The sequence below is a fragment of the Pteropus vampyrus genome, unplaced genomic scaffold (genome assembly GCF_000151845.1).
Source record: "Pteropus vampyrus isolate Shadow unplaced genomic scaffold, Pvam_2.0 Scaffold483, whole genome shotgun sequence".
Lineage (NCBI taxonomy): Eukaryota > Metazoa > Chordata > Mammalia > Chiroptera > Pteropodidae > Pteropus > Pteropus vampyrus.
Window position 1 is genome coordinate 26,232 of NW_011889264.1, and position 24,094 is coordinate 50,325.

Sequence of the window (24,094 nt, forward strand, 5' to 3'; positions counted from 1 at the left end):
CCATTTCCTGCCATCAGAAGCAGCTCAGGACAGCTTCCTGTAGGAAGGAGAGTGTCCTCTTGGAAGCTCTCTCTCATAAGCAGGATCAGTGTCTGAATGGCAGGCTCATGAAAGACAGAAGCTAAGCAAAAGATCCAAGAAAGCTGAGTAGGCAGAACAAAGAGAAGATGAACACAGCCAGTGGATCGCAAACCTAGCCTTTGCTATGAGCTGAATTGTGTAACTATTTGGAGATAGGGGCTTTGAAGAAGTGATTCAGTAGACCCTGTGATGACGCAGCAAAAGCATGGAGAAAAACCCAAGGCAAATTGGTGCCTCTATACAATAGAGGTTGCCAACCTTCACCAGGTTTGCCCTTAACATTGCTCACTTTTAGTTCACTTGAAATGATTTCAAACCATCTTTACTCTCCTCAAACCCAGGCCTCCCACCTTCTCTCTCTTAGCAGCTTCTCTTCCAACTAATTTACTGAGAAAATAGAAGCCACCCAAAGGTAATCTCCCAATTTCTTGCTACCTTCCAACTGACGTAGATAGCTATCTTCTCTCCTATTATAATGTCTAAAGCCAGCCTTCCTACCTAGGAGTTGATCCCATTCGCATTGACAAACCTTTACTAGATCCTTCCTATGAGTTTTTCAAGCAATTCTTCTCACATTAACAACTATCAAAAACTCCTTCCTGGGCCCCACAATTCCTGCAGCTGTTTCTCTAGGCCTCCCTTACTTTTCTCCAAGCTTCTCAAAAGAGTCATGCCTTCTCATGGACTGCATTTCCTCATGACCCATTCACTCCCAGCCCACTGCAGTATGACTTCTGCCTCCATCATTGATTGAAACATCTCTGGCTGAGGCTGCCAGTGTCTTACATATCACTATCTGCTTTCTCAGCTGTATTAGGTACTGTGCTCCCCTCTCCTTATCCACAGTCCTCCCGCCCCCTCCCCTGACTGCCAAGACACTCTTCTGGTTGTCCTACTTCTCTAGCTGTTTTTCTGAGCTTTTGCGGGCTCATCCTCTGGTCGGCTAACCTCCAAGCTCTGTCTTAAGCTCTCCCCTCACTTCGCCCTACACTCTACTCTTCCCTGGGAGACCGTATTCGTATAGCTTCCATTCCCACCTGTACCCAGATGCCTTGCAGATGTGTACCTCTAGCTCTCATCATTCTTTGGACTTCGAGATGCATACATCTAACACTTGACATCTCAAAGGTACTTCAAACTCATGAATTTCCTCACCCTTCCACCCACCCCAAACCTGGACTTTGTCCAGTATTTCCCATCTCAGTAGCAATGGCCCAGGTGCTGAAGCCAGCAACCCAGGAGTCATCTCTGTCCCTCCCTGCCCCTCATCATATCCCATATCTAATCTATTTCCAAGTGCTTTTGATTTGTCTTCCAAAACCTTCCCATTCTGTGTATGTCTCACCAGGGCCCTCCCCCTAGTCCAAGCTTCTCTCACTCTTCTGGGCTACAGTAGTAACTTCATATTTACAATAGCCACTCCATCCCTGCAATCCGTTCCACATCCTAGGGCTAGACAAAAACGAACAAACAAACAAGTTTCCCATTGGTTTTAGGATGAAACCCAAAATTCTGACCATAGCTAAATGTCCTGGCCCCTACTCCACTCCCAACATCAATTCACATCAGTTTACAAAGTAAGACTTTGACTTACTTTCTGCTCTCCAGCTATCTGAGCCATCTTCCAGTTTCTTCAGTTCCACCAGTGGCCTCCTTAGGGCCTTAAGGCCTTTGCACAAGCTGTTTCATCAATCCGCAATGCTCTTTCTCACCCCTCTTATCCCTCAAACCTCCATTTAAATGGGAGCCTTTCCTCATCCCCTGTCTTGGGCAGGTTGCATGTTACAAAAACCAGAAAAGGTAGATGCTAATTATTAGTATACCTTATTAAACATCAGGAATCCAAAGCTCTGGGATCCTAGGTTTACTTGCCAGTAAAACTGCCCCATAGACACTTTTATTCCAAGTTGGGTCTAGGACTTGAGGATTCTACCCCGCCTTGCTTCTGGCCCCGCCCCCGTCCCACCCCGACACGCCCCCTGTCCTGGCCACCCCGCGGCCGCGGAGAGCAGTGCCTGCAGTACCCGCCGTGGCCGCGAGGGGACAGCCGCGCTGCTCGGGCCCGACCGCTCTGGGCCGCGCTCCTCGCTCGTCCTCAGACTTGGCTCTGGCTGCCAGCGGCCACTCTCTCAGCGCTGACCCGCCGGGGTACCCGCGCTGGACTCAGCACCTCGGCTCTCCGGGACCGGACCGAGGCCGCAAGCAGCGCCGCGGGGTGTGAGGCGGACCCAGGAGATGAAATGACAACGTCAACCCTCCAGGTAGCTCGGCGCGGCCCGGCCGGCTTGCGGAGGCGGAAGGAGGCGCGGCGGGGCCTGCGGGCGGGCAGTCGAGCTGGCGGGAGCCTCCTCGGAGCCGCGCGTCCCTCGCCCCGCCGCCGCCTCCACCCATTTCTGTGTTCACCTGCTCGCAGCTGAGGGCCGCCTCCCGTTCAGAACGCCCGGCCAACAGGGCCGGGCCGAGCCCTGAGGCCGCTATGTGCAGCTGGCGCCTCGGTACCGCTGTGGGGCTCAGCCTCACCCGGGCCTGACAGGCGCCGCCGGGAAAGCTCGGGCCCGCGGTCCAGCCGCTCGCTCTCCCTCCTACGCCTGCCTCCCTGCCAACAAGTCCCGGCTCCTTCCGCGGCCTCCGATTTCCTCTCCTCGGCCAAGAACCCTTCATTCATTCCCTAGATCCTGCAGGGCGGTGTTGGGGTGGCGCCACCTGGATGCATGACGGACCCATCCTCCAGGTGCTGCCAGTCCTACCGGGCCGGAAAACATAAACATGCTCAGGCCTCAGACCTGGGTTTGAATCTCGAATCTGCCACTTGGGCAGTTAACAAGTATAACTGACCTTGGGCTAGTTACGTGATCCTGGAGTCTCTGGTTTCTTGTCAGTGAAGTGGGGTAATACTCGGTAGGGTCGTTGAGACAGTGGCTCTAGATTGAGTAATTCAGGTACAGCATTATTAACACGAGGCCGGCTACATAGTAAGTGCTCAGTGATGACATACAATGCTTGCAGGAGTTAGGCAAGACTTCATGGAAGAAGAGGCATTTGGCGGGATGAGTAGCGTTCAGATTCCTGGAGGTGTAACTTCAGGTGGTGCAAGAAGTGGCAACAGTGAGTAAGCTACCTGCAGATCCCACCTGTCTAGACAGTTTTTGTTTTACAGAGTTTTTTTAATGGCTTTAAGATCTAACTCACATACCATACAATTCACCTGTTTAAAGTGAACAATTCAGTGCTTCTAGTATATTCACAGAGTTGTGCAACCATCACCACAATCACTCTCAGAACATTTTCATCACCTCAGAAAGAAATCCTGCATCTTATAGCTGTCACCCGCCCCTGCCCCAAATTTTTATCCCTCCCAGTCCCTGGCAACCACTCATCTACTTTCTGTCCCTATGGATTTGCCTATTCTGGGCATTTTATATAAATGGAGATTATACAATATGTAGTTCTTTGTGACTTTTTTTATGCGACATAATGTAGGTTTTCACATTTTTAAAAGCTAAAAGGATTTCATGATACGTGAAAATCATGAAATTCAAATTTCAGTGTCTATAAATAAAGTTTTATTGGAACACATCCCTGCTCATTCGTTTATGTATTGTCTATGGCTGCTTTTGGGCTTCCAAGTCAGAGTTGAGTCATTGCTATAGGGATTGGCCAAGAAAGTAAAATGTTACCTGTCTGGTCCTTTGTAGAAAGTTTGCTAGCTCCTCTGTCAACACATCTTCTTAATCCTTTTCTTTTCATCCTTGTCCTTTATAGTACATATTGCTAACTATGTGGCAGGGCTGGCAATTCTGTCACCTTACCCTCCTGTTATACAAAACTGTTCCTCTCCAAATTGTAACTGAGGACTACTGCATGTGAAAAACTGTGTGTGGTTGCCAGAAAAATCTAATGTTCTCTTAGGTGCATTAATTAATAGAGTATGGAGAAGGAGGGTGGCAATGGGCCTGGTCCGCCACATCGGGGGCAGAGCATACCTGGAGTGTTGTTCTGAGCCTCAGACCTAAGCAAAAACACATATAGAGTGAAAAAGTCCAGAACCTGCAAGTGTTTGTTCTGGAGAACAGACCACCAGGGACAGGAACACCCCTTTCATGTCTTACCTGAAGGGCTCTCGTGAGGGAGAGAATAGACAAGTGAAGCTTGTATTTAAGCTAATTATCCATTGAGGAGGTTCAGGGCTCCTAGCCATTCTCTATTTGTAGGTAGTGGAGGGAGCTGAAGCTTGAAAATAGTAACACTCGGCTTTCCTCATCTCTTCATCCTGGTGTGTTAACATCAACCTGGCCTACCCTGCCCATCTGTTAGTTTTGTAGAGCTATCTGTGTCTTTCTTTCTGAGACTTCTTACTTTCTGTTGGGGAAGGGCTGCACAAGTGCTTTGGCACCGCCAAGAGCTGGTCAAGAGGTTTATTTGCTGTGGATGAAACTGTGTATACAGTGGTATCTGCCCACCTGGTGTCTAGTGCTGTATCAGCTTGAGGAGCGTATCTCTGGTAACACTTCCTGGATTGGTGAAGTTATGGTTTCTAAGACTGGATATGTGTGTGTGATGCAGCTGTCTAAAAGATAATGCATGCTTGAAGTTCAGTCTAGAGCACAGGCCTAGAGGATTTATGAGATGCATAAAGTTCCTCGAAGGTTTTAGAGAACCTTTCCCCTCAGTCAGCAGCACACATATGCCTCTGGGGTAGGGAAGCATTTTTTTGTACTGGAGATACCGGTGTATTGACCTCTGTATCTAAGCATCTCTTCCCTGGCTATCAACTCCATGAAAACTGTCTTCTTTTTTCAGCCTAGAGAAGCAGGTTGGGCCAGTAGAAAGAAGCAGAGATCCCTTTAAGTCCATCTCATAAAACTCAGGTCAATGAAGGACTTTCCTAGTTGGCGGGCTCTTCGTTGGCCCTGAAGGTCAAGTGCTGTTTCTGTGAGCAATACAGGAATCAGTTGCTTCTGGTGTTTCCCTTGTTCTAGGCTCTGAGTCCAGCTCCATTTCTCTTTCCCTTGAGGCATGGAATAGAAAGCAAACTTTCTCTTTGAGCCCTATTTGATCAGGCTTCCACTTGCTGAAACCCAGAGTGATGACTGAGAAGAGGTCGCTTTTCACTGTATTGAGTGTATTGTGAAGGGGGATGGCTATCTTTTAAAGCTTCCTTTTAAGGTCTTTCTAGTTAACATTGGAAAAGTAGGCCAACACAATGGTCTGTGACTGACAAGTTCCCAGGTCTGGCAGTCGCTGTCATCAGTGTATTCCTTCCTCCTGGGACCCCAAGGGCTTTCTGGATCTCTTGGGAAGCACTGAGCTATTTGCTTTGCCTTTCCAGAAAGCCATTGATCTGGTGACAAAAGCCACAGAAGAGGATAAAGCCAAGAATTATGAGGAGGCGCTCAGGCTCTACCAGCATGCTGTGGAGTATTTCCTACATGCTATCAAATGTGAGTCACACGAAGGCCCTCCACAGCTACAGAGCCCTTCCAAGAGGAGGGGCCTCACAGGTCCCCTCTCTGGTTCCTTTTTTGCAGATGAGGCACACAGCGACAAGGCCAAGGAGAGCATTCGCGCCAAGTGCATGCAGTACCTAGACCGGGCAGAGAAGCTGAAGGATTATTTACGAAACAAAGAGAAGCACGGCAAGAAGCCAGTCAAAGAGAATCAGAGTGAGAGCAAGGGGTGAGTACAGAGGAGTGGAGGACTCAGCTGGGGCCAGACCCCCCATGAGCTTGTGCCCTTTTTCTGTGGTGCTGTCATTCTTGGTGCCAGTGCTGCCTTGGACTTCCACGGCACCTTTCTTTTTGGGGGAATTCCACTGAGAATAGTGATAATGTCCACAGCTGCTTTGATCAGGCACTTTACAGAATACTTCCACGTACATTATCTCATTGGCTCTGGGATGGGGAGCCAACGTGGAGGTGGTGAGCCTTGGACTGGGCAGCCAGACTCTCCGAGTATAACCTGGCTCTGCCACCTCCTAGCCGTGTGACCTTAGACAAATGCCATGACCCCCTGTGCCTCCAGGCTCCTCATCTACAGGAGAGGGAAGATAATAGGACTTCTGTCCCAGCATCGCTCTAAGGAACAAATGAGATGATGGAGTGAAGCCCTGAGATTAGAACTTAGTGTGCAGTAAGGATTAATGTCCACTACTGTTGTCATCAGAGTTATCCTTTTCATCTAACAGATGAGGCAACAGACTCAGGGTCAGAGATTGCGAGGTTCCAGAGCTGATACCTAATGATGTCTGGACCCATACCCAGGGCCTGTGTTTCTGACTCCAAAGCCAGTGTTCTTTCCACAGTTTCTCTCCTCACGCCTGCGGTTTGTTTACCATGGAGGTTCCAGTTAGCACAAAGGCCAGTGTGTCTTAGAGGCGAAGGGAGGGTCCTGGGCAGGAAGGTCATGGAGTAGGAGAGAGCTGGGTACTGTGTCAGCTGCTTCACCACAGGCGAGAGGCTCTGCTCCTGGCTGGAGAGGATTCCCGTGAGTGAGACACACTGAGGAAGGGGCAGGAGGCCAGACATCTCCAGGGGGGCTGCAGGAGTTTGGAAGATGGCAGATCCCTTGCATCTAGATAGGGACTGGCCCTGGGGGAGAACAGTGACTGTGTTCCTTTTCCAGGTGCTCTTCTTAGACCTAAGAAGACTTACCTCTTCCCCAAGGCATAGCCACTTGGCTCTCTGGTTTTGAGTCCATATGAGAGGCCAGCAACAGCTCCAGTTGCTTGCCTGGCTGCTCTTGAAGTCTAACCAAAGCATGTGTCCCTCACCAGCCTCTAGAAAGGACATACGTCTCTTTTCTCATTCCCTTATGAAGAAATGAGGATAGGGTATGAGAGTTTACTAGAGGATCCACTGTAGGCCCTGAATGTCTTTGGGGTACCCATTTACGGGTCTCACCACTGTTGAGGAGGGAAAGCATCTCTTTATCACCGTGCTGGCAGCCAGAGCTTCTCTCTGAGGACCTCTTTGCCAGTTGACTCTTGCTTCAACCTGTCATCTTCTGTCTCCTTTCCCAGCAGTGATAGTGACAGTGAAGGGGATAATCCAGAGAAAAAGAAATTGCAGGAACAACTGATGGGTAAGAGGCTTGAGGCCCCATGGCAATGGGAGTGGCATGTGTTGAGGGCCCCCTGGTGGGTTGAGGCTCTGGGTCGAAGGCTTTGCCTCCCTCTGCAGGTGCTGTTGTGATGGAGAAGCCCAACATCCGGTGGAATGATGTGGCTGGGCTAGAGGGGGCCAAGGAGGCCCTCAAAGAAGCTGTCATTTTGCCAATTAAATTCCCACACTTGTTCACAGGTAAATGTTGAGCCCCTGTAGGTCTAGATGTAAAACAATCAGGCTTCTGAGGGAACCGGCTCCCACTCTGAAAGTGTCCAGGAACAGGTGATGACTTGGCCCCCTTTGTTCTTAGTGGGCGAGTCCTGGCCTTCCGTGTGCTCCCACTCTGGAAAGGCCCCAGGGCTTGCTCACTGCAGTCATCTAATCCTTGGATTCTCTCTGGTGTCAGAAACCTTATGACTGGACCTTTGACTTGACCAGTGGGTGGGCAGGGTCAGGAAACAGTGCCAGCCAGTGTCACTTTGCAGGGTTACAGGGGTCATGAGCCAGGGCTAGGACCAAGCTCTCAGCAGGTAATTTAGTTTCCTTCTTTGCCCTTAGAATCAGTTGTCTTGTAGAACTTGTTATTTCTGCTATTTACAGTGACTAAGGCCCCTCAGCTTTTTTCTGTTTCCCTTCCCTAAGGGAGGAAGCTCATTGCAGTTTATTCTTTCTTGCAGGCAAACGTACCCCTTGGCGAGGGATACTGCTCTTTGGACCCCCTGGCACAGGGAAGTCCTACCTGGCCAAAGCGGTGGCAACAGAGGCCAACAACTCCACCTTCTTCTCTGTGTCCTCCTCAGACTTGATGTCCAAGTGGTTAGGGGAGAGTGAGAAGTAAGTCAGCTGTCAGGCCCATCTCTGCTGGCAGCCCCAGCAACTGCTGGTGGTCCAGCTTCCCTGCCCTTGGAGTCATCTCCCAGAGGAGCCGCTGTTGAATATCAGGGAGAAGTAGCCAGCTTATTGGGCGGGACACTGTCCTGACCAAGACAGCGAAATTGAAAGGGAACTTGGGAGAGATGAATCCTCAGGAAGGGAAGGGAAAGCACTCACGGTAATTGGGTTTCAGGTACGTATCCTCTGTTGGGGACTTTATATAGTTAACTTATTCCCCACATCGACTCCCATTTTGCAGATGATGAAACTGAGGCTGAGAGGAAGGGAAGTGACTTGTCCTAAGTCCAGAGCTAATCAGTGGGGCTGCCAGGATTGAAGCTGACGCCAAGCCTTGCTCTTCCTCTTGGTATAGTGCTGCCAGAGGATTTGTTACCACCATTTCTTCTGAAATCCAAGCATGATTATAGTCTCGACCTTCCTGTGGAAAGGGCGAGAGGAGAAAAGTGGTGACTGGGACCCTGGCTGGGCATGTGTGCAGGTGTCCAGGTTTCAACCCTATTTCTCACTTTCACAGGCTAGTCAAGAACCTATTCGAGCTGGCCAGGCAGCACAAGCCCTCCATCATCTTCATTGATGAGGTCGATTCCCTCTGCGGATCCCGCAATGAAAACGAGAGTGAGGCTGCCCGAAGGATCAAAACGGAGTTCTTGGTCCAGATGCAGGGTGCGTGCTGATCCTGGGGTTCCTCCTTGGTTCTCAATCCACCCAAAGCCAGCCCAGGGCTTAATTATTTAGCCACAACTGGGTTTGATTGTCCTTAGGGTAGAGGGAAATATCAGAAGCAATTCTCAGCTCCATCTCCTCAGGCCTTCATTGTGGAGAGGTCACTGTGGCCATTGCCCACCACCTCCCCTCCGCTCCCCAGGCAGGCAGGGCTGCGGGGCTCTTTGCCCCCAGGAGGCTGGTTAGGGCCCCGCCCAAGGTGGTAGAGGAACAGCTCCAGTTCAGGACACAGCCCCTGAGGCCCTTCCCTGCTAGTTCTGACTGATCCTTGTAGGTGTTCTGAGCCAGCATCTGTGTTTCCCTTTCTCTGCAGGCGTGGGGAATAACAACGATGGAACCCTGGTTCTTGGTGCCACAAATATCCCGTGGGTGTTGGATTCGGCCATTAGAAGGAGGTGAGTCTTCCCCTGTAGGAGCCAGGGGCCAAGGTCTTCTCCAGCCATGGTCAGTCCATTGCTGGCGGCTGGCAGGGCAGCCTGACCCCATGTCTCTGGAGGCTTCTCCGTGTCTGCATAATGAGCAGGGCCCTGAATGAAGCCAGCTTCTGGAGGGCCCTGCTGGGCCTCTTCATGAAGACTGTTCTGCCATCTGCTCTCAAGTCCAGCCATGTGCTTGGCTCTCCAGGTTTGAAAAGCGGATTTACATCCCGCTGCCGGAGGAGGCTGCCCGTGCCCAGATGTTCCGGTTGCATCTGGGTAGCACTCCCCACAACCTCACGGATGCCAATATCCACGAGCTGGCCCGGAAGACGGAAGGCTACTCAGGTGCAGACATCAGCATCATCGTGCGCGACTCCCTCATGCAGCCCGTTAGAAAAGTACAGTCAGCAACACACTTCAAAAAGGTGAGTGGGCCGGCAAGGAATTGCTTAGAAAGCGTCCCAGGAAAGGAGCTATCAGCCTTTCCTTGCCAGCTCCCTGGTGCTCAGTGACACATCTTGGGTCTCCTGGCTTGGGGCTATACCTCCTCTCCCCTTCCCAGCAGTCCTTGCTTGAGGGTGACCATCTCAGATTGTATAATCCTAGAAGATAGGGCGCCATGGCAGTCACCTCTGCCACCCCTGGAGTCAGTGCTGTGCTGTTGTGCGTGGTGGGCCCTACTCAGTGTCTGAAAAGTGGTGGGAACAAAATCACACACCATCAGGAGGAATTCTGTTCATGTGGCAGATCTCTGTTGAATGTCTACTAAAGGTCCTACTGTGTGCCTGGCCTCATTCCAGATGCTGGGGAGATACTCGTGACTGACCAGCAGACAAAAATCCCTGTCCTCCAGGAGCTTCCTTTCTAGTGGGGGAGACAGGCAAAAAACAAAACAAAGACTCGTTTCTTAGAGGGTTGTGAGGGGAAAGATCAAGCAGGGAGGGAGGTCTGGCTTTTCTAAGGCTTGGAGGGGGATGGGCAGGTTGCATTCTTAATAGGCCACTCTGGGTGACATTCGAGCCAAGAGTTGAAGGAGGTGATGGGAAGAGCCTTTGGATATTGGGAGAATGTTGCCAGTGGAGCAGATTTTGGTTGGAAAAACATTTTTTGATGTCACTGCATTCGTGGTGAGATATGAGTTAATGAGAAAGAGGAAGATATCAAGACATTCTGGGCCACAAATTGAGATTCTGGAGAACAGTGGCTGGACTCGCATGCTAATTACGAACCTCTGAAATCAGACTTTGAACAATTTTGGCTGCTCAGCCCGAGAGTTTTGAAGGAGCCCATCCCTCCTCAGACTGATGACCTAGAAATCCAGGCATTCGTTCACATCCTCCCCTTACCTTCTCTTCAGGACTCAGAAATCTGAAGCGTCCTGCCCCTTCCCCAAACACCAAGGGGCAACCCCTCCAGCCAAACTCCTGTTTGGTTCCAGGTTTGTGGCCCTTCCCGCACCAACCCTAGTGTTATGATTGATGACCTCCTGACCCCGTGCTCTCCAGGGGACCCAGGGGCCATAGAGATGACTTGGATGGACGTCCCTGGTGACAAACTCTTAGAGCCTGTGGTTTGCATGGTAAGTATCCAGCTGGGACAGAGGACAGCATAGAGCCCAGAAAAGTGGGGGCTTGGGTCTAAGAATAAAAATAAGCTGCTCCTCTTCTCTGTCCTGGGCTGTTGTGGTTCCTCCTAAGCAGATTTGCCTTTGGGGTTCCTGCCGTTAGACTCTGGGGGCCTGGGGTGGAGGCTATAGCATTTTCTTCACCAAGGAGTAGAGGCCAGGTGATGTGACTACCTCATTCCGTGGGTTTGGCCTGTTTTGCGCACAGAAGGAACCAGTAAATGTGTGTCAGCACAGTGTGACTTGATGCAGTTGCACAGGCAGCCTCTCAGCTGACTAGTCTTCCATCTCTCCTCATCCTAGTCTTGCTCATTCTGTGTGGCAAATGTCTGCCTTTGTCGCTGGTGTGGTGGGTGGTGGGCATGCAGTTAGAGCTGCTCATGGGAGTTAAGAGATGATAGGAGCTTAGATTCTCTCAGACCAGAAATAGGCCAGTCTGGAAATGACATGAGCTGCCTCAGGAGGGAAGAGCGTCCTGTCCCAGGAGGCATTCAGGCAGAAGCCAGCCATCCATAGGGAGTTCTGTGTTTGGGGCTGGGGCTAAGGCTAACCTCAAAGGTGGGCCTCTTCCCACCCTGGACTGCATGGGTCTGTGCCACTGGGAGGCCGAGGACCTGGAGCCCAGCTACTCCTCGGCCACATGCTCTTGTCTTTGCAGTCGGACATGCTCCGGTCCTTGGCCACCACTCGGCCCACCGTGAATGCAGAGGACCTCCTGAAAGTGAAGAAATTCTCAGAGGACTTTGGACAGGAGAGTTAAAAGCGTCTTCACTCTGGTGACCGTGAAGGTGGGAGGTTGATTGGGGTAAATTCATGAACTCCCTGTGTCGATGGCCAGACAGGGCTCCAGGGCTCATCCTAAAGTCACTACAGTGTCCCCTCCGCTGCCTGGTTGCTAGCTGAGGCGCAGGAAGGAAGGGGTTCCCCTGCCGCAGAGACGCAGAAGCACATTCGGCACCCTGGTGGAATACTGGCTCTTCCTACTTCCTCCTCCCCCGCTCTGGATGCTCACCAACTCCTTGTCCTGCTCCTCCGTGGTTTTTTTTGAAACCTTTTTTTTTGTTCCCCTAAATTAATGCTGCTTGGATTTTCATCTTGTTTATAAAGTTAAAGTCACCTGGAAGCATCGAGTGGGAACAGCCCTGCTGTGGGGTTGGTGCTGCAGACCTGCAGAAGTCCCCACAGCCTGTTCCTTCTAGACCCAAGTTTTGCTCCTTGTGAACAGAATGGATGGTGCCCTGGGTCCCCAGGCCAGGCTCTGCCTAAAAAGGCCGAGTAAAGCTGAGCCGTTCGAGCCCTAGGTCAACATCCTGGGCCGCGTCCTCCCTGCAGGAGGAGTGCTGTTTGCGAGCGCCAAGCTGTGTAGGTCAGAACGAGTGCAGGCAGCCAGGCGGGTTTCACTGCTGCCTTTTCTTCCCTTTAAATGTGAGAATACTGAACCCAGCCACTGCCCCCGGGTCCCTGTCCTGGAAATGGGCTAATAAATCCTTTTCCCTTCTCGAACCACCTGAGTGATCTCATCTTTGACTCTTGTCTGGGGCTCTTTGAAGGCCATGCTTGCTTCCAGTAGAAAAACCCTCCGGTTTTCTCAGCTGTCTTCTCTTCAGCAGAGTAGGAGGAAGTGGGAATGTCACCACCTGCCACCTTTTCTAGGCCTGTATCGTCAGGTTTGTGAGACCTTTTTCCCCCAGAGCCTCTGAAGTGTGGCCAGGAGTGTTCGAGGCACCTGGCCAGTTCTTCCCGTTGTCCAGCCTCCAGGTCAGCAGCTCAGACTGGGAGGCCTGTGGACCAGATGTGGCTTGCAGCTGTTTGGTGTGGTCTGCCTACAACGTAAAAAATCAAAGGTAGATGTAAAATTCAGATTTCTGCTTCCGAAAGATTAGGTATTGCTGGGCCTGTATCCACATGAGGCAATTTGTGCGCTGCAGCTGAGCAGGGGTGGTCCTGTTCAGAAGGGGACATGCTCTGCAGCCCACCCATTCCCACATGGACTTTTTATCCATTTGCACTGCCTGCCCAGCCCCTCTGACCATTTGTGACCCCCGTGAGGTACTCAGGCCCTGGAAATGCTGACGTGGAGCAGAATAAGCAGAGGCTGTCACATTACCACAGAATATGAATACACAGAGGCCTGATACTGGTTGCTCCAGCCCTCTTCCCCCTCCCCAAACTGGTATCTTCAAACCAGAATGGTTCAGAACTAAGTACGTGGCCGACTCTTAGATGATGGTAGCCTTGCGCTGTCATTGGTTCTTTGATCTGGTTAGGTGTGTCTGCTGAATCAGCCAACTTTTGCTTGGTTTCTTGAAGGCTTGGGCCCAGTGTTCTCCCTTGCTGGTAAGTTAGCCCTGCCTTGTTACCTGGACCATCAGCCAGCATGACCACCAGATGGCACTTAAGCAACTATGATTAGAAATTTTGTCATTTGCTCTGGAGCTCCCCCATAGTCCTTGGTTAGCTATGTGCTCTGTTTATAAATGCTGAACTGGAAGCCAGGATAGGACACTGCCCCCTGCCTGTACTGGTTCATTTCAGCTAGTTGTGTTTTCTTATTCTACCTCTAATTACCTTGAATCAGAAGATCCCTTTTTTTTAACCTGCTTCCTCATTTCCACTGCTCGAGCACATTGACAAATCACAGGAGTTAACAGAAACTTTAGGACTGCTGTGGTTCATCCTCATAGTTCTAGTCGCAGCTTTCACAGACGCCCAGTGAAGCCAAACTAACCTTACACTGACGGTGTGGCCTCACCGTCTGTTATATATGGCTAATGTGTGCAGAGGAATTTCCTCCCCTAAATGCTTACTCTGAAATTCACGTCTTCCCTACCTGGAATTCTGTCAAACCTGCCTACACTGGCTTTCAAAACTTTCATTAGCTCAAGATGCTGATTTGTGTGTGTGGTTTTTGTGGCCGATATATCTATCTGAGGTGGAAGGGATTTTCTTTATTGGAAATGCAAGAATTTGTTGCCTTTGGGCTGTGGTGTCTTGACTAGCTGTGTGATTTGGTTACACCAGTAAATCTCATATTCTCAGCAACAGAGATAGTCTCAGGCTTTCTTCAAGGTCCACTCCCAGCAATCATTTACTTAGGCCTCCAGGTCAGGAAGCTGTAGGCGAATGCTACTGTCTACATTACGAAGGTGTTACTAAGGACTGTTAACCTCAGAGCACTGTAAGGAAGCATCGGAATGTCCTGAGGCCTCCCTGCAGGAACTTCTGAAGTTGCCTTGAGCAGGGGACCCCAACCCCCAGACCAAAGATGGGGTACCTGTGGCCTGTTAGGAACCAGGCAGCACAGCAGGTAAGCAGCAGGCCAGCAAGTAAAGCTTCATCTGTATTTGCAGCTGCTCCCCAGCACTAGCATCACCGCCTCAGCCCCACCTCAGATCATCAAGCATTAGATTCTCATACGAGCACCGGTCCCTGGTGCCAAAAAGGTTGGGGACCGCTGGTTTAAAGGAAAGGCTAACTGAATTCTAATTTTCATAATGACCCATGTTTTCAATATAAATGAGAGCTTCCTACAGAATTCCCCAATAGCTAAGTATCTAACCTCACCTTGGGGCAGTGCTGTCCTGTTCCTCTCCAGTCTGATGCACAGAGGACTCGTTCACTTTTGCTTGGCCTCATAGGCCCCCAGACGTGGCCTGTTTAGAGAAAGCCATAGAGGACAGTGTGTCTTTCCTGGGTTCATTTGATTAACTGCTGTTTAAAACACCTTTCCCCTAAACAATTTACTGTACTTCTTACTACATGGGAACTTGGATTTTGAGGACTTGATAAGAGTACCAGTAATGCAAAACTCAACATAAAAGTGAGCTAAGACAAGTACCTAAAAAAAACAAGTTCTTGAGCAGGGGACCCCAACACTCCTTAACAAAGCTCTGACAGTATCATAAAACACCGACCAGTGTGGTGCTAATTTATTTTTCCAAAATAAGTGTGGAGACCAGGAAGCACAAGTTCTGCTTTCTGTTTTATCTTAACTGTGACAGAAAGAGGCTCACTGACTCCCTTTCAACTATCACCCTTCCCCTAGTACTGCTCCATGAACCAAGTACAAGCTGCTCAAGAGATCTCAGCAGAAAAATCTTCCCCAAGTCTGTTAAAGGTGGAAGGCAAAATACGGAAACCTAAACTGTATCTGTACCTGTTGAAATGTGTGGGTACTCATTTATGGTAATACTGCCACTAACCACTTCCACGAACGGGGGCCATTCTGTCCTGTGTTTACTTCCATAAGCACACTGGCTTCCAAGGCAGAGATGGACTGTGGGCAAGACACACAAATTCCTTGTGAAAATAAGAATTTGATAAAGGTCAACCACAGCCTTAACCTGCATTTTTAAACACAGCCTTTAGGTATTTGGGGACTACATTATCATCAAATCTTGGCTTTTGAAACAGATCACACAGGTCTTATGAAGTTGTATCTACTGAGAGTGGTGTATTTATCTACTCATCTCCACATAAAATTGCCAGAAAATGTCCACTCCTTTAGAGGAGTTACTTTTAAGATGAAGGTGGTATTTCATAGCTCATTTCAGGGCAGTCGTTTTTAACATCTTCCTCCAACTCAGTTAGGCATGCTTTGGCAGTCCACTGTTTTCTGTCAGTTGAGCCAATACCAAGTCAATGCCAGGTTAAGACATGCCCACCTCAAAGCTGAAGTGTTCGTGTCCTGGTTTTCAGAATCCTCAGATGCAGCAAGAAAGCTTTAGTCATTCACCTCCATCCAGTGGATGTTTGTAAATGTCTTGCTATCCATTTTGTCAATGAACAGGCAACCCTGCAAGTGGTCCATTTCATGCTGGATGATGCGTGCTGCCCATCCACTTGCCTGCCACATCACCTGCTTGCCTCCAGGGTCCAGCCCTGCAAAGAAAGTAACAATCTGGGTGAGGACATGCTGAACTGCATCATTCTCCGCCACCTTTACCCTTTCCCTGTGCCTGGCTGTTTACAAGAGGCAACATCAGAAGGATTCTTAGAAGACCTTATCGTCCCTAGAAAAGATGCCTCAACTCTACCTATCACCAAGTAATTTCCAACTCTGACAATTAGGGTGCTGGGCTTACTATGGGGCTGAGATGAGAGAATGATCTTCTTAATAAGGTGCTTCTCTTCTGAACACTCCTGTTTGCTTTCAATTCCTAATAAAAGTATTTCAGCTTGTACAATATAAAATAAGGGATACCACTGCCTTTCTGACCCTCATGGACCAAGTGGCTAGCTCAGGAGGAACAATCACCCCAACCCCTGCAAAGAACCACATTCCACAAGACATCCTGTTTTATGACAGACCAGAATGGTTTGTTACCCCTAGCTGGGCAAAGTAGGTCCAATTTCTCCCACTCTACCATGACAGATTTCATTGGAGCAGAAGCATGAGAAAGGCACAGGGCAAGCGAGAGGGCATTGAACAGACCAGGTACGAGGTAACAGTGGAACAAGGCCATCCTCCCAAACCCCGCTCAATATCCCCCCACACTCATCCCCCACTTGAGCTGGCTGTGCTCTCACAAGAGCTTCCTTCCCATCCTAATCTGTCAGTCCTGAGTCCAGTCCACTCCCAGGTCCTGATCTTTCTTTATGCCAGAAGGTTCCGCTGATCTGCCATCAACGTGTCTGCACTTGAACTGGAGCTTTGCGGACGTCCGTGGGACCCAAGGCGGCGGCCGCCACAGGCAGGAGAGATGCACGCGTTTACCCAGCCGCCCCAGTGCCTCTGCCACCCCGCACCTGAGATCTGCACGGCCTGGAAGCGGGGCACGCAGGCTAGGAAGCCCGCGACGCTCTCGCAGCCCTCGGGGAAGGTGACCAGGCGGCTGTCCAGCACCCGTAGGCTAGGGTTCACGAACACGCGCAGGGGGAAGGGCTCCATTTGGCGGACCTCGCGAAAACGCGGCGCGCAGGCGCGGAAGAGGGCCTCGGGGAACTCCAGGGCTAGCACCTGCAGCGGCACCCCGAGCTGCGGTGCGCTCAGGCCTACGCAGCGCCGGCGCCGCATCACCTGCACCAGGCGCTGCACCAACTGCTGCAGCTCGGGCCCCGCCAGCTGCGCCGGCTCTACCGGGGCCGCGACGGCCCGCAGCGCCGGGTCCCCGACCTGGCACACGTGCAGGTACGGCGGCTCGGGCGCTCCCTGCACCAGACGCCGCACATAGCTCCAGTAGGAGCGCTGGCGCGCCGGACCCTCTTGGCCATCGGGGGTGGGGGTGGAGCTGCAGGTCCGGGTGCAGTGGCCCGCAGCCTTCTTTCCCCATAGCAGGGCTGGCCCCACGAAGTCACGCGCCCGTGCCAGTAGGGGTCCACCCATGGTGCACCGGAGTAGAGCCACCCGCCCGGACGCATTCCTCCCCGGCCCCTGTAGCCGAGCCCTCCCGCCGCCAGGGACGCCGGGAACCGTAGTTCCCGCGCGCCTTCTGGGAGCGCCCGCCCGCCTACAGAACGCTGCCGGCCTCTCGGTGACGTCAATTGGCTTTATTAATTCCATTTCTCATGGTATGATCAACCATTTACAAGAGTGACCATGAAGTTCTCCCTTTAATTTCTTCTCAAGAATGCCTTCGCAGCCTCTCCCCTGGGGCTGTCCCATGTTTTCCGAGGCGAGGCAACTCTTCTTCCCATCAGATGCTTTAGTCTCTGGCCGCCTAGGCCCTGGATGCCCTGCCGGGTTCTGGGAGCCGGGAACGCCTGTTAAGTGCCTGCACTAGGCACATCGGCCTGCAGTGGCTCCTCCGATTCAACCTGCTCCTGTCCCTCCTCAGGGAAAGCCAGAGTGACGGGCTCGAAGCTTGATTCCTTGGCGGGGAGTTCTGTTGCTGGAGCTGTGAGCTCTGGCACTGGTTCCTTTTCATCTAGACAGAAGACCTCTCTCTTCGGCAGAATAGAGGCCAGAGGCTCCTGGACAACACCGATATTCACGTGCCCAAGGTTTCCGTACTTGGAGAGCTGAGTGGGTGGAATGCCTGACCCAAATGGTAGGCAAAGTGAAATGGAAAAAAAAGTTAAATGTAAATACTGATGTCTCACAGGAAAAAAGAAACTTAGAAGTAACAGACACAATTACCACATTTCAGTATACTGTCATCTTTGTGATATGGGACAGAAAGCTGTATTGTAAAAGCAAGACTTTGAAGGTAACGTGGAGCAGTGTAGAGTGAATGGATTAAGAGCCAATACAACCTCAGTAGGCACTGACTTCCCTGTGACAGGCAAAGTAAAAGGTAAAAGCTGGGGATAAAGTAGTGAGCAGCCACTCTGTGCTGGTATGATCATTGGCCCACTGCCCTTTGGGCTAATTCTCGATTCCCCCACTCCCCATTCCCTCCCCAGTCTCACCCCAGGTGCACTGACAGGTGGCACAGGGAACTGAAGACAAATTGGGAAAAATAGTTTTAAAACATCTTCTCTGGACATTTCATCTAAATGGACGCATACAATATGTAGTTCTTTTGTGACTGGCTTCTTCCACTTAGCCAGATATATACATATTGTATGCGTCCAGTTAGATGAAATGTCCAGAAATGGCAAATCTATTGTATCAGGAAATAGATTAGTGGTTGCCAGGGACTAAGTGGGATTGGGGAATCACTATAGTGGGCACGAGGGATCTTTCTGGGGTGGTGGAAATGTTCTAAAATATGATGGCGGTAATGGTTGTACACCTCTGTATATTTACTAAAACACATGGAATTTTCCAAATGGGTGAATTATTTTGTACATAAATTATATCAATAAAGTAGTTTTTAAAATCTTTTCTCCTCCCTTTCTCTTACCTAAGGTCTGTGCTATCTGAGCTGGTGGGAAAAGGACTTGGAGACAGCGATTTAAATAAGGAACGAGGTCCTCCAGGAAGACAGTGCAGAACTGGACAAAGAGCTCTTGCTCCCCACTGTTGAAGGCGGCCTCTTCAGCACGATGGAAGGCCAGGGTTACTTTGGTTACCTAAAAGACAGCGGCACCCTCAGTCATTGGGGTAGTCTATCACTATCAGCAGTGCATGAAACTAAACAATGTGCAGCCCTCAAGTTGTCATGAAGAAAGTCAGTCCAAATAGTTCATTATATTGCTACCTTTTTTAAATTCAGAACTGTGGTCACTCTTTACTGTCACTTCTGTCACTTACTTCATTGATGTAGTTCTGACCCAACTTGTTTCATTACTGGAGCTTTTACAGTTCCAATGGAAGAGTATCATGAAATTAAACAGAGAATACATGGTTCTTGACTCCCATGGAAGATGGACCAGAACTACGTTGGGTCTGGGAAAATGAAGCAAAAACTATAAAAGGTTTTTACTGAGTAAGGCCTTGAGGTTACAGGAAGCTAGACCACTAAATTGTAAAAGAAGCAAAAAGCTGGAAAAGAAGTTCCATATACCAATAACAGCAGTCTAGCTGATGCTACAGACAGGTGTCATGGTAACAGGGCTCATAACACACTCTGGTGCTAAACTTCCTGGTTCAAATCCTCGCTGTGCCACTTACTGGTTCTGTGACTTCCAAGCGATTACTTAAGCCCTCTGGCCTCAGTCTCTTCACCCACATCACTGCATGCGGGGTCCCAGGAGGAGCCCTAAAAACTCCCATTCAATTTGAAAGTAGCACAACAGATCATTTTCCTTTATTCCTAGTACACAGTTGTTTATAAAACAACTTTAAGTATAGTTTTGTTACCTAAGCAATTTTTTTTTTATCAGCAACAGGACTTACCTCATAGGTTTGTGAGGATCAAGTCTTAATGTGTGTAGAGTATGAAGAACACTACCTGGCATAGAATAAGTTCTATGTAAATATAGCTGCTTAGTATTACTTAAATTTCATTGACTCAAGCTTCAGTGCTCATGCTTTCTTGCTCCTATTGGAGGATATCAACAAAGATTTTATACAATCATGTCACAACTGCCACCTGGCTGACAGCAATTATAAGATGTCATCAACTGTAAGAATCATCCCAATGTCTAAAGATTTAAATGTGTAAAAAATATGAACCGCACTAAGATATTAGAAGCAGTTGTAGTATTACTTGTTTTAGGCAGAATTCTAAGATGGCTCTGTGATTCCTGTCCCCTGGCATCTACTCCTGTCTTAATCAGATGAGCCTTTTAAAAGGAGGTCGAGGACTTCCCTAAAAGAGATTGTGCAGGAGAGATGCTCTTCCATTGGCCTTGAAGAATCAAAAAGCCACAGTATGAACTGCCTATGGCATGAGGCAGCCTCTAGGAGCTGAAGGCCTCAGTCCTACAACTGCAAAGAACAGAAATCTGCCAGCATGAGTGAAAGCTCTAGATGAGATCACAGCCCAGCTAACACCCTGACTGCAACCTTATAAGATCCTGAGCACAGGACCCAGGAAAGCTGTGCCTGGACTCCTGAGCCACAGAAACTGGGAAATGATAAAGGCCTTTTATTTTAACCTGCTATGCTTGTGGGAGTTTGTTATGCAGCAACAGAACTCTAATACATTACTGAATCATTATTGTAGGTGAGCCACTTCATGGACTGTTTTAGGTCCTATGAAGGGGGACTAATCAGAGCTGCTCAGCCATTAAAAATCTCTAAAACCAAAATAAACCTCTGAAAGTCAGCAGGCACCACTGTCATATGGACAGTTTATTACCAAAGTCTGGCCTCCTGTAGCCAAAGGACATCCCCAGTAGAGAGCCAACAGTATGTGCTCACCTTGGCAAGGGCATCCTCGAGGGTCACAGTCACATCCTGTGCCAGGGCTATGGGGCAGCAGAGGCGCAGATCATTGAAGGCGACCAGAATATTGTTGAGGAAACAGGCAAGAGGTGGGAAGTCTAGGAGCACCATGGGCGGCTGCAGGGTCCCTGGCTGAGTGACTGGCACAGCAGCAGGCAGGTTACTGCTGCCCAGGATGGCTGGAGCCGAGATGAGGGTGTAGGAGTTCATTTCATCTTGGAACTTCTCCACCGCTTCCTGAATTGCTTTCTGAAAAGTACTGATGGCAACTCGCTGGAAAACAGGAGCCAACTGGCCCCGGAAATCAGCCCCTACCCGGCTGAAAGACAGCCCGAAGTACATGCACTGGCCCAGTAGAGAGTCCAGGCGGCCACCTATCCCCCGGTGAAGGTCGGTTTCCAGTACCTGCAGGAACTGTGACACTTTCTGCAGCACCCACCCATGGAAGATGGCACTCTCATTCACAGTGTGCTCACCTGTGGCAGGGGACAGCAATGGGTCCTCATCTGAGAAGATGGCACGGTACTGGGTGATGATATCAAACAGATGGACACGGCAGGCCTCAATGGTTTTTGTGATGTGGAAATAGGGATCATCACTGGGGATGGAAGTCAGGATGGAACGGAGCCAAGCATCTCGGGCCTGAAGAAACTTGACCCTCAACTCAGCCTCAGTGAACACATCCATGCGCCGCAGGAAGCCAATGACACGGAGACAGGCAGGGAGCTGGATGTTGGTCCTCAGTTGCTGGATCAGCTGGTTCAGCATCAGCTGCATGGACTGGCGCACTTCATTCACAATGCCCTGACAATGCAGAGGGTGAGTCACACCACACCGGGAAAGACACTCCCTGGAACCCCATCCACTAACCCTGAATATTGCAGACCAACATTCCCACTGCTTTCTTGACATATAAAGTAGATTTCCTAAAGTGTATGTGTACAGGTTCATTGTGGCTTGCAGGCGCTGCCTGCTTCTCCTGTCTCTCCTGCTCTTTAACGCTCTCCCCTTGCTCACTGCAGTCATCACTCTGGCTGTCTTTATACTTCTTAAACACTCCAACTTCCCTCCTCAGCCTGCTGTACTTGTTCTTTCCACTTTCTGGTTTGCTCTCTCCCCACATCATGTGGCTGGCTACCTCTCATCATCTGGGTCTCAGCTTAATTGTTCTCTCTCCAGAAGAGCTTTTCCTGACCACTCTTCCTAGAGTAATCCACCCTGGTCTCCTTCTACCCCATTCCCTAGTTTGTTTTCTCTAGGCACCACTATCTGAAAGGATCACATTGGTTTACTGATTTATTTGCCAACTATCAGCTTACATTCATGAGAGCCAGGGCCTTGTCTGCTTTGTTGACACTGTATCCCCAGCACCTAGATCAGTGCCTGGCACACAGATTAATATTTCTCAGTTGAATGGATGACTGTATAGTTTACGTTGAATCCTTCCTGGCTGACAGAAACTGATGTGAAACATGCAAGGAGTTTCCCCACTGTTTCTTCCTAAAGATTCAGTAATGACCACAGAATTACTGATTGCAAGAAATCAGTTTGAGCTCTCTGGGAAGGCTGGCTACCTGGATGACAGGGATGGAGGAGTACTTCCTTTCCAGTCGGCGTACATAGGCTGCAAGCTCCAGGGCCTCTTCATAATAGCTGTTGCGGACACAGGTGTCCATCAGCTGAGGAATCTCTAGGATTTCCAGGATTTCCGTGTGCCGGTTTAGAGAAAGGGTGTTCATTCGGCGGTTGGAGCTGATCTCCTCAGCCTCTTTCACAAAGTTCCTAGTAATAATCAGGGGAACGTTGGTTACTCACTGCTATGCACCCAAACCTTAACTATAATTACCAAGCATTTACTCTGAACTGGGCACTGGGCTGGATGGCTTATGATTTAATCATCATAGCAAACCTATGAGGTAAGAACCCTTGAGGAAACTTTAATCTCAGAGAGGTTAAGCAACCTGTCCAAAAATCACAAACTAATAAATGATAAAAAGATTTGAACCCACATCTGTCAGCTAGCTGTGGCAAGGTACCTAGGCTCTTTCTTCTGTTTCCTCATCAGTAAAATAGTAATAGGACCCACCTCATAAGGATGTAAGGACTATCTGAGATATTGTGTGTAAGGCATTTAACACAGAGCCTAAGAGAGTAAATGTTTCTTTAATAATAGCTAGATTTATTATTTTCATAATAATGAACTAACTAGCCTAGAGGCTACAACCTTACCCCCAAGTTCCCTCGGCTTCTTAATCCACTCCTATGCTCTTGTTCAACCTTAGTTTCCACCAGAGTCTCCAGTTCTTCTCCATAATGGCAGAGATCTGCTTTATGAAGTCCCCTATCTATTTTAGGGGGTGGAAGGGTACAAAAGCTAGTGTCAAGTATCCCAAGACTCAAAAGAAAACTTAAAACTTTCATCATGAAAGGCTGGAAGGCAGAATTAGGAATAATGGATTGAGGATCCAGGGAGGCAGAACATGGCTTTTCACAAAGGAGGGAGTTGATAGTTTTTGCTACTCCCAAATAAGATTTCCTTGACAGCTTCCTATCAATCAAAGTTTGGGAGCAGTTGACTTCCTATCTGAGCTACTGTGTGGTTGTGTTGTCTACGCGTTTATATATATTTACAGAAACATGCACATATATTAAGCTGCCAATTGTACATTAAGTATGTTACACCCAATGATAAGTGCTTTCCATAGATTCTCACTGAGTGCTCACAACAGTCCTATGAGGGGCGTGCTGCTGGGTTCCAATTCTGGCTTCAAAACAGTAGCTGTGTCCTTGGACAGTCACTAACCTCTCCGTGGTTCAACTTCCTCGTATATAAAATGGGGAAAACAGTACCTACCTCAAAGGCTGTTGTGAAATTTAAATGGATTAATAAAATGCTCAGAGGAGAGGCTGGCACATGGTAAGCGCTAAGTGTTAGCTATCTCTATCATGGCAAATGTCAGCTATTACAGTTGTTACAAGCCCCTTTAACGCCGGCCCGCCACACCTGCAGCTCTGCTGGAAGCTGGGCAAGCGGTCCAGCAGGCAGCCAAGTGACGCCTCCACGTCGCCAAACAGGCGGTGGATGCGCTCGGTGCACTCGGCGCCGCGGATGAAAGTCTTGTAGTTGGCGAAAGCCAAGTCGCGAGTCTGCTGCAGCAGCTGGGCCCGCTCCTCTGCCAGGCGCTCGGGCTCACGCCGCAGCCGCTCAAGCCCGGATCCGCTCAACTCCCGGAGGTAGCGGCCCACGTCGGGCCGCTCCCGCCACTGGGCCTCCGGGAACTGGTCCCGGAACAATGATGCCAGGAGCCCTTCGTCCTCCACCTCTCCGAGAGCCACTGCGGTGGCTGTGGCAGAGACCGAAGTTGAGGATGGAACTGTCGCCATCGCCGCCATTTTCCCGGCAGCAACGTCACTTCCTCTCCGACCTAGAGAGGGCGCTGGCTCCGAATCTAGGACAGGAAACAGCAGGGGGACGCTTTCGATCTCTATGGTTTCTTATCCGGCGGCTTTCTTTCCCCGACGGTCTTCTCGGCGC

The 24,094-nt window shown here is 49.8% G+C and overlaps 3 protein-coding genes and 1 long non-coding RNA gene across 6 annotated transcripts; 2 read left to right on the forward strand and 2 right to left on the reverse strand.

Moving 5' to 3' along the window:
• The first annotated feature begins 2,153 nt into the window (after positions 1-2,153).
• VPS4A (vacuolar protein sorting 4 homolog A) lies at positions 2,154-12,347 on the forward strand. Of its 3 annotated transcripts, none has more exons than XM_023524635.1 (11): positions 2,154-2,342; positions 5,411-5,522; positions 5,610-5,757; positions 7,103-7,161; positions 7,260-7,379; positions 7,862-8,018; positions 8,593-8,741; positions 9,115-9,196; positions 9,426-9,645; positions 10,659-10,799; positions 11,503-12,347. In XM_023524635.1, exons 1-11 carry the CDS (start codon positions 2,322-2,324, stop codon positions 11,602-11,604), a joined length of 1,311 nt encoding a protein of 436 aa, XP_023380403.1. In that variant the 5' UTR covers positions 2,154-2,321; the 3' UTR covers positions 11,605-12,347. The 3 variants fall into 3 exon arrangements, 2 of the variants coding, with proteins under 2 accessions (XP_023380403.1, XP_011380873.1); XR_002777656.1 differs by having other exon boundaries at positions 2,155-2,342; positions 7,100-7,161; positions 9,426-9,642; positions 10,657-10,799; XM_011382571.2 differs by having other exon boundaries at positions 2,155-2,342; positions 7,100-7,161.
• Positions 12,348-15,272: 2,925 nt separating this feature from the next.
• Positions 15,273-17,369, reverse strand: PDF (peptide deformylase, mitochondrial). The gene is made up of 2 exons (XM_011382574.2): positions 16,593-17,369; positions 15,273-15,725 (listed from the first exon to the last, which is right to left on the reverse strand). The coding sequence occupies exons 1-2, from the start codon at positions 17,344-17,346 to the stop codon at positions 15,568-15,570; spliced, it is 912 nt and encodes a 303-aa protein (XP_011380876.2). The 5' UTR covers positions 17,347-17,369; the 3' UTR covers positions 15,273-15,567.
• On the reverse strand, positions 17,319-24,083 carry COG8 (component of oligomeric golgi complex 8). The gene is made up of 5 exons (XM_011382573.2): positions 23,564-24,083; positions 22,134-22,341; positions 20,536-21,363; positions 18,632-18,800; positions 17,319-17,821 (listed from the first exon to the last, which is right to left on the reverse strand). Exons 1-5 carry the CDS (start codon positions 23,950-23,952, stop codon positions 17,550-17,552), a joined length of 1,866 nt encoding a protein of 621 aa, XP_011380875.1. The 5' UTR covers positions 23,953-24,083; the 3' UTR covers positions 17,319-17,549.
• On the forward strand, positions 17,673-18,945 carry LOC111732694. Its single transcript, XR_002777657.1, has 2 exons — positions 17,673-17,833; positions 18,637-18,945. It is a non-coding gene; the product is annotated as an uncharacterized LOC111732694 (long non-coding RNA).
• Positions 24,084-24,094: the final 11 nt, after the last annotated feature.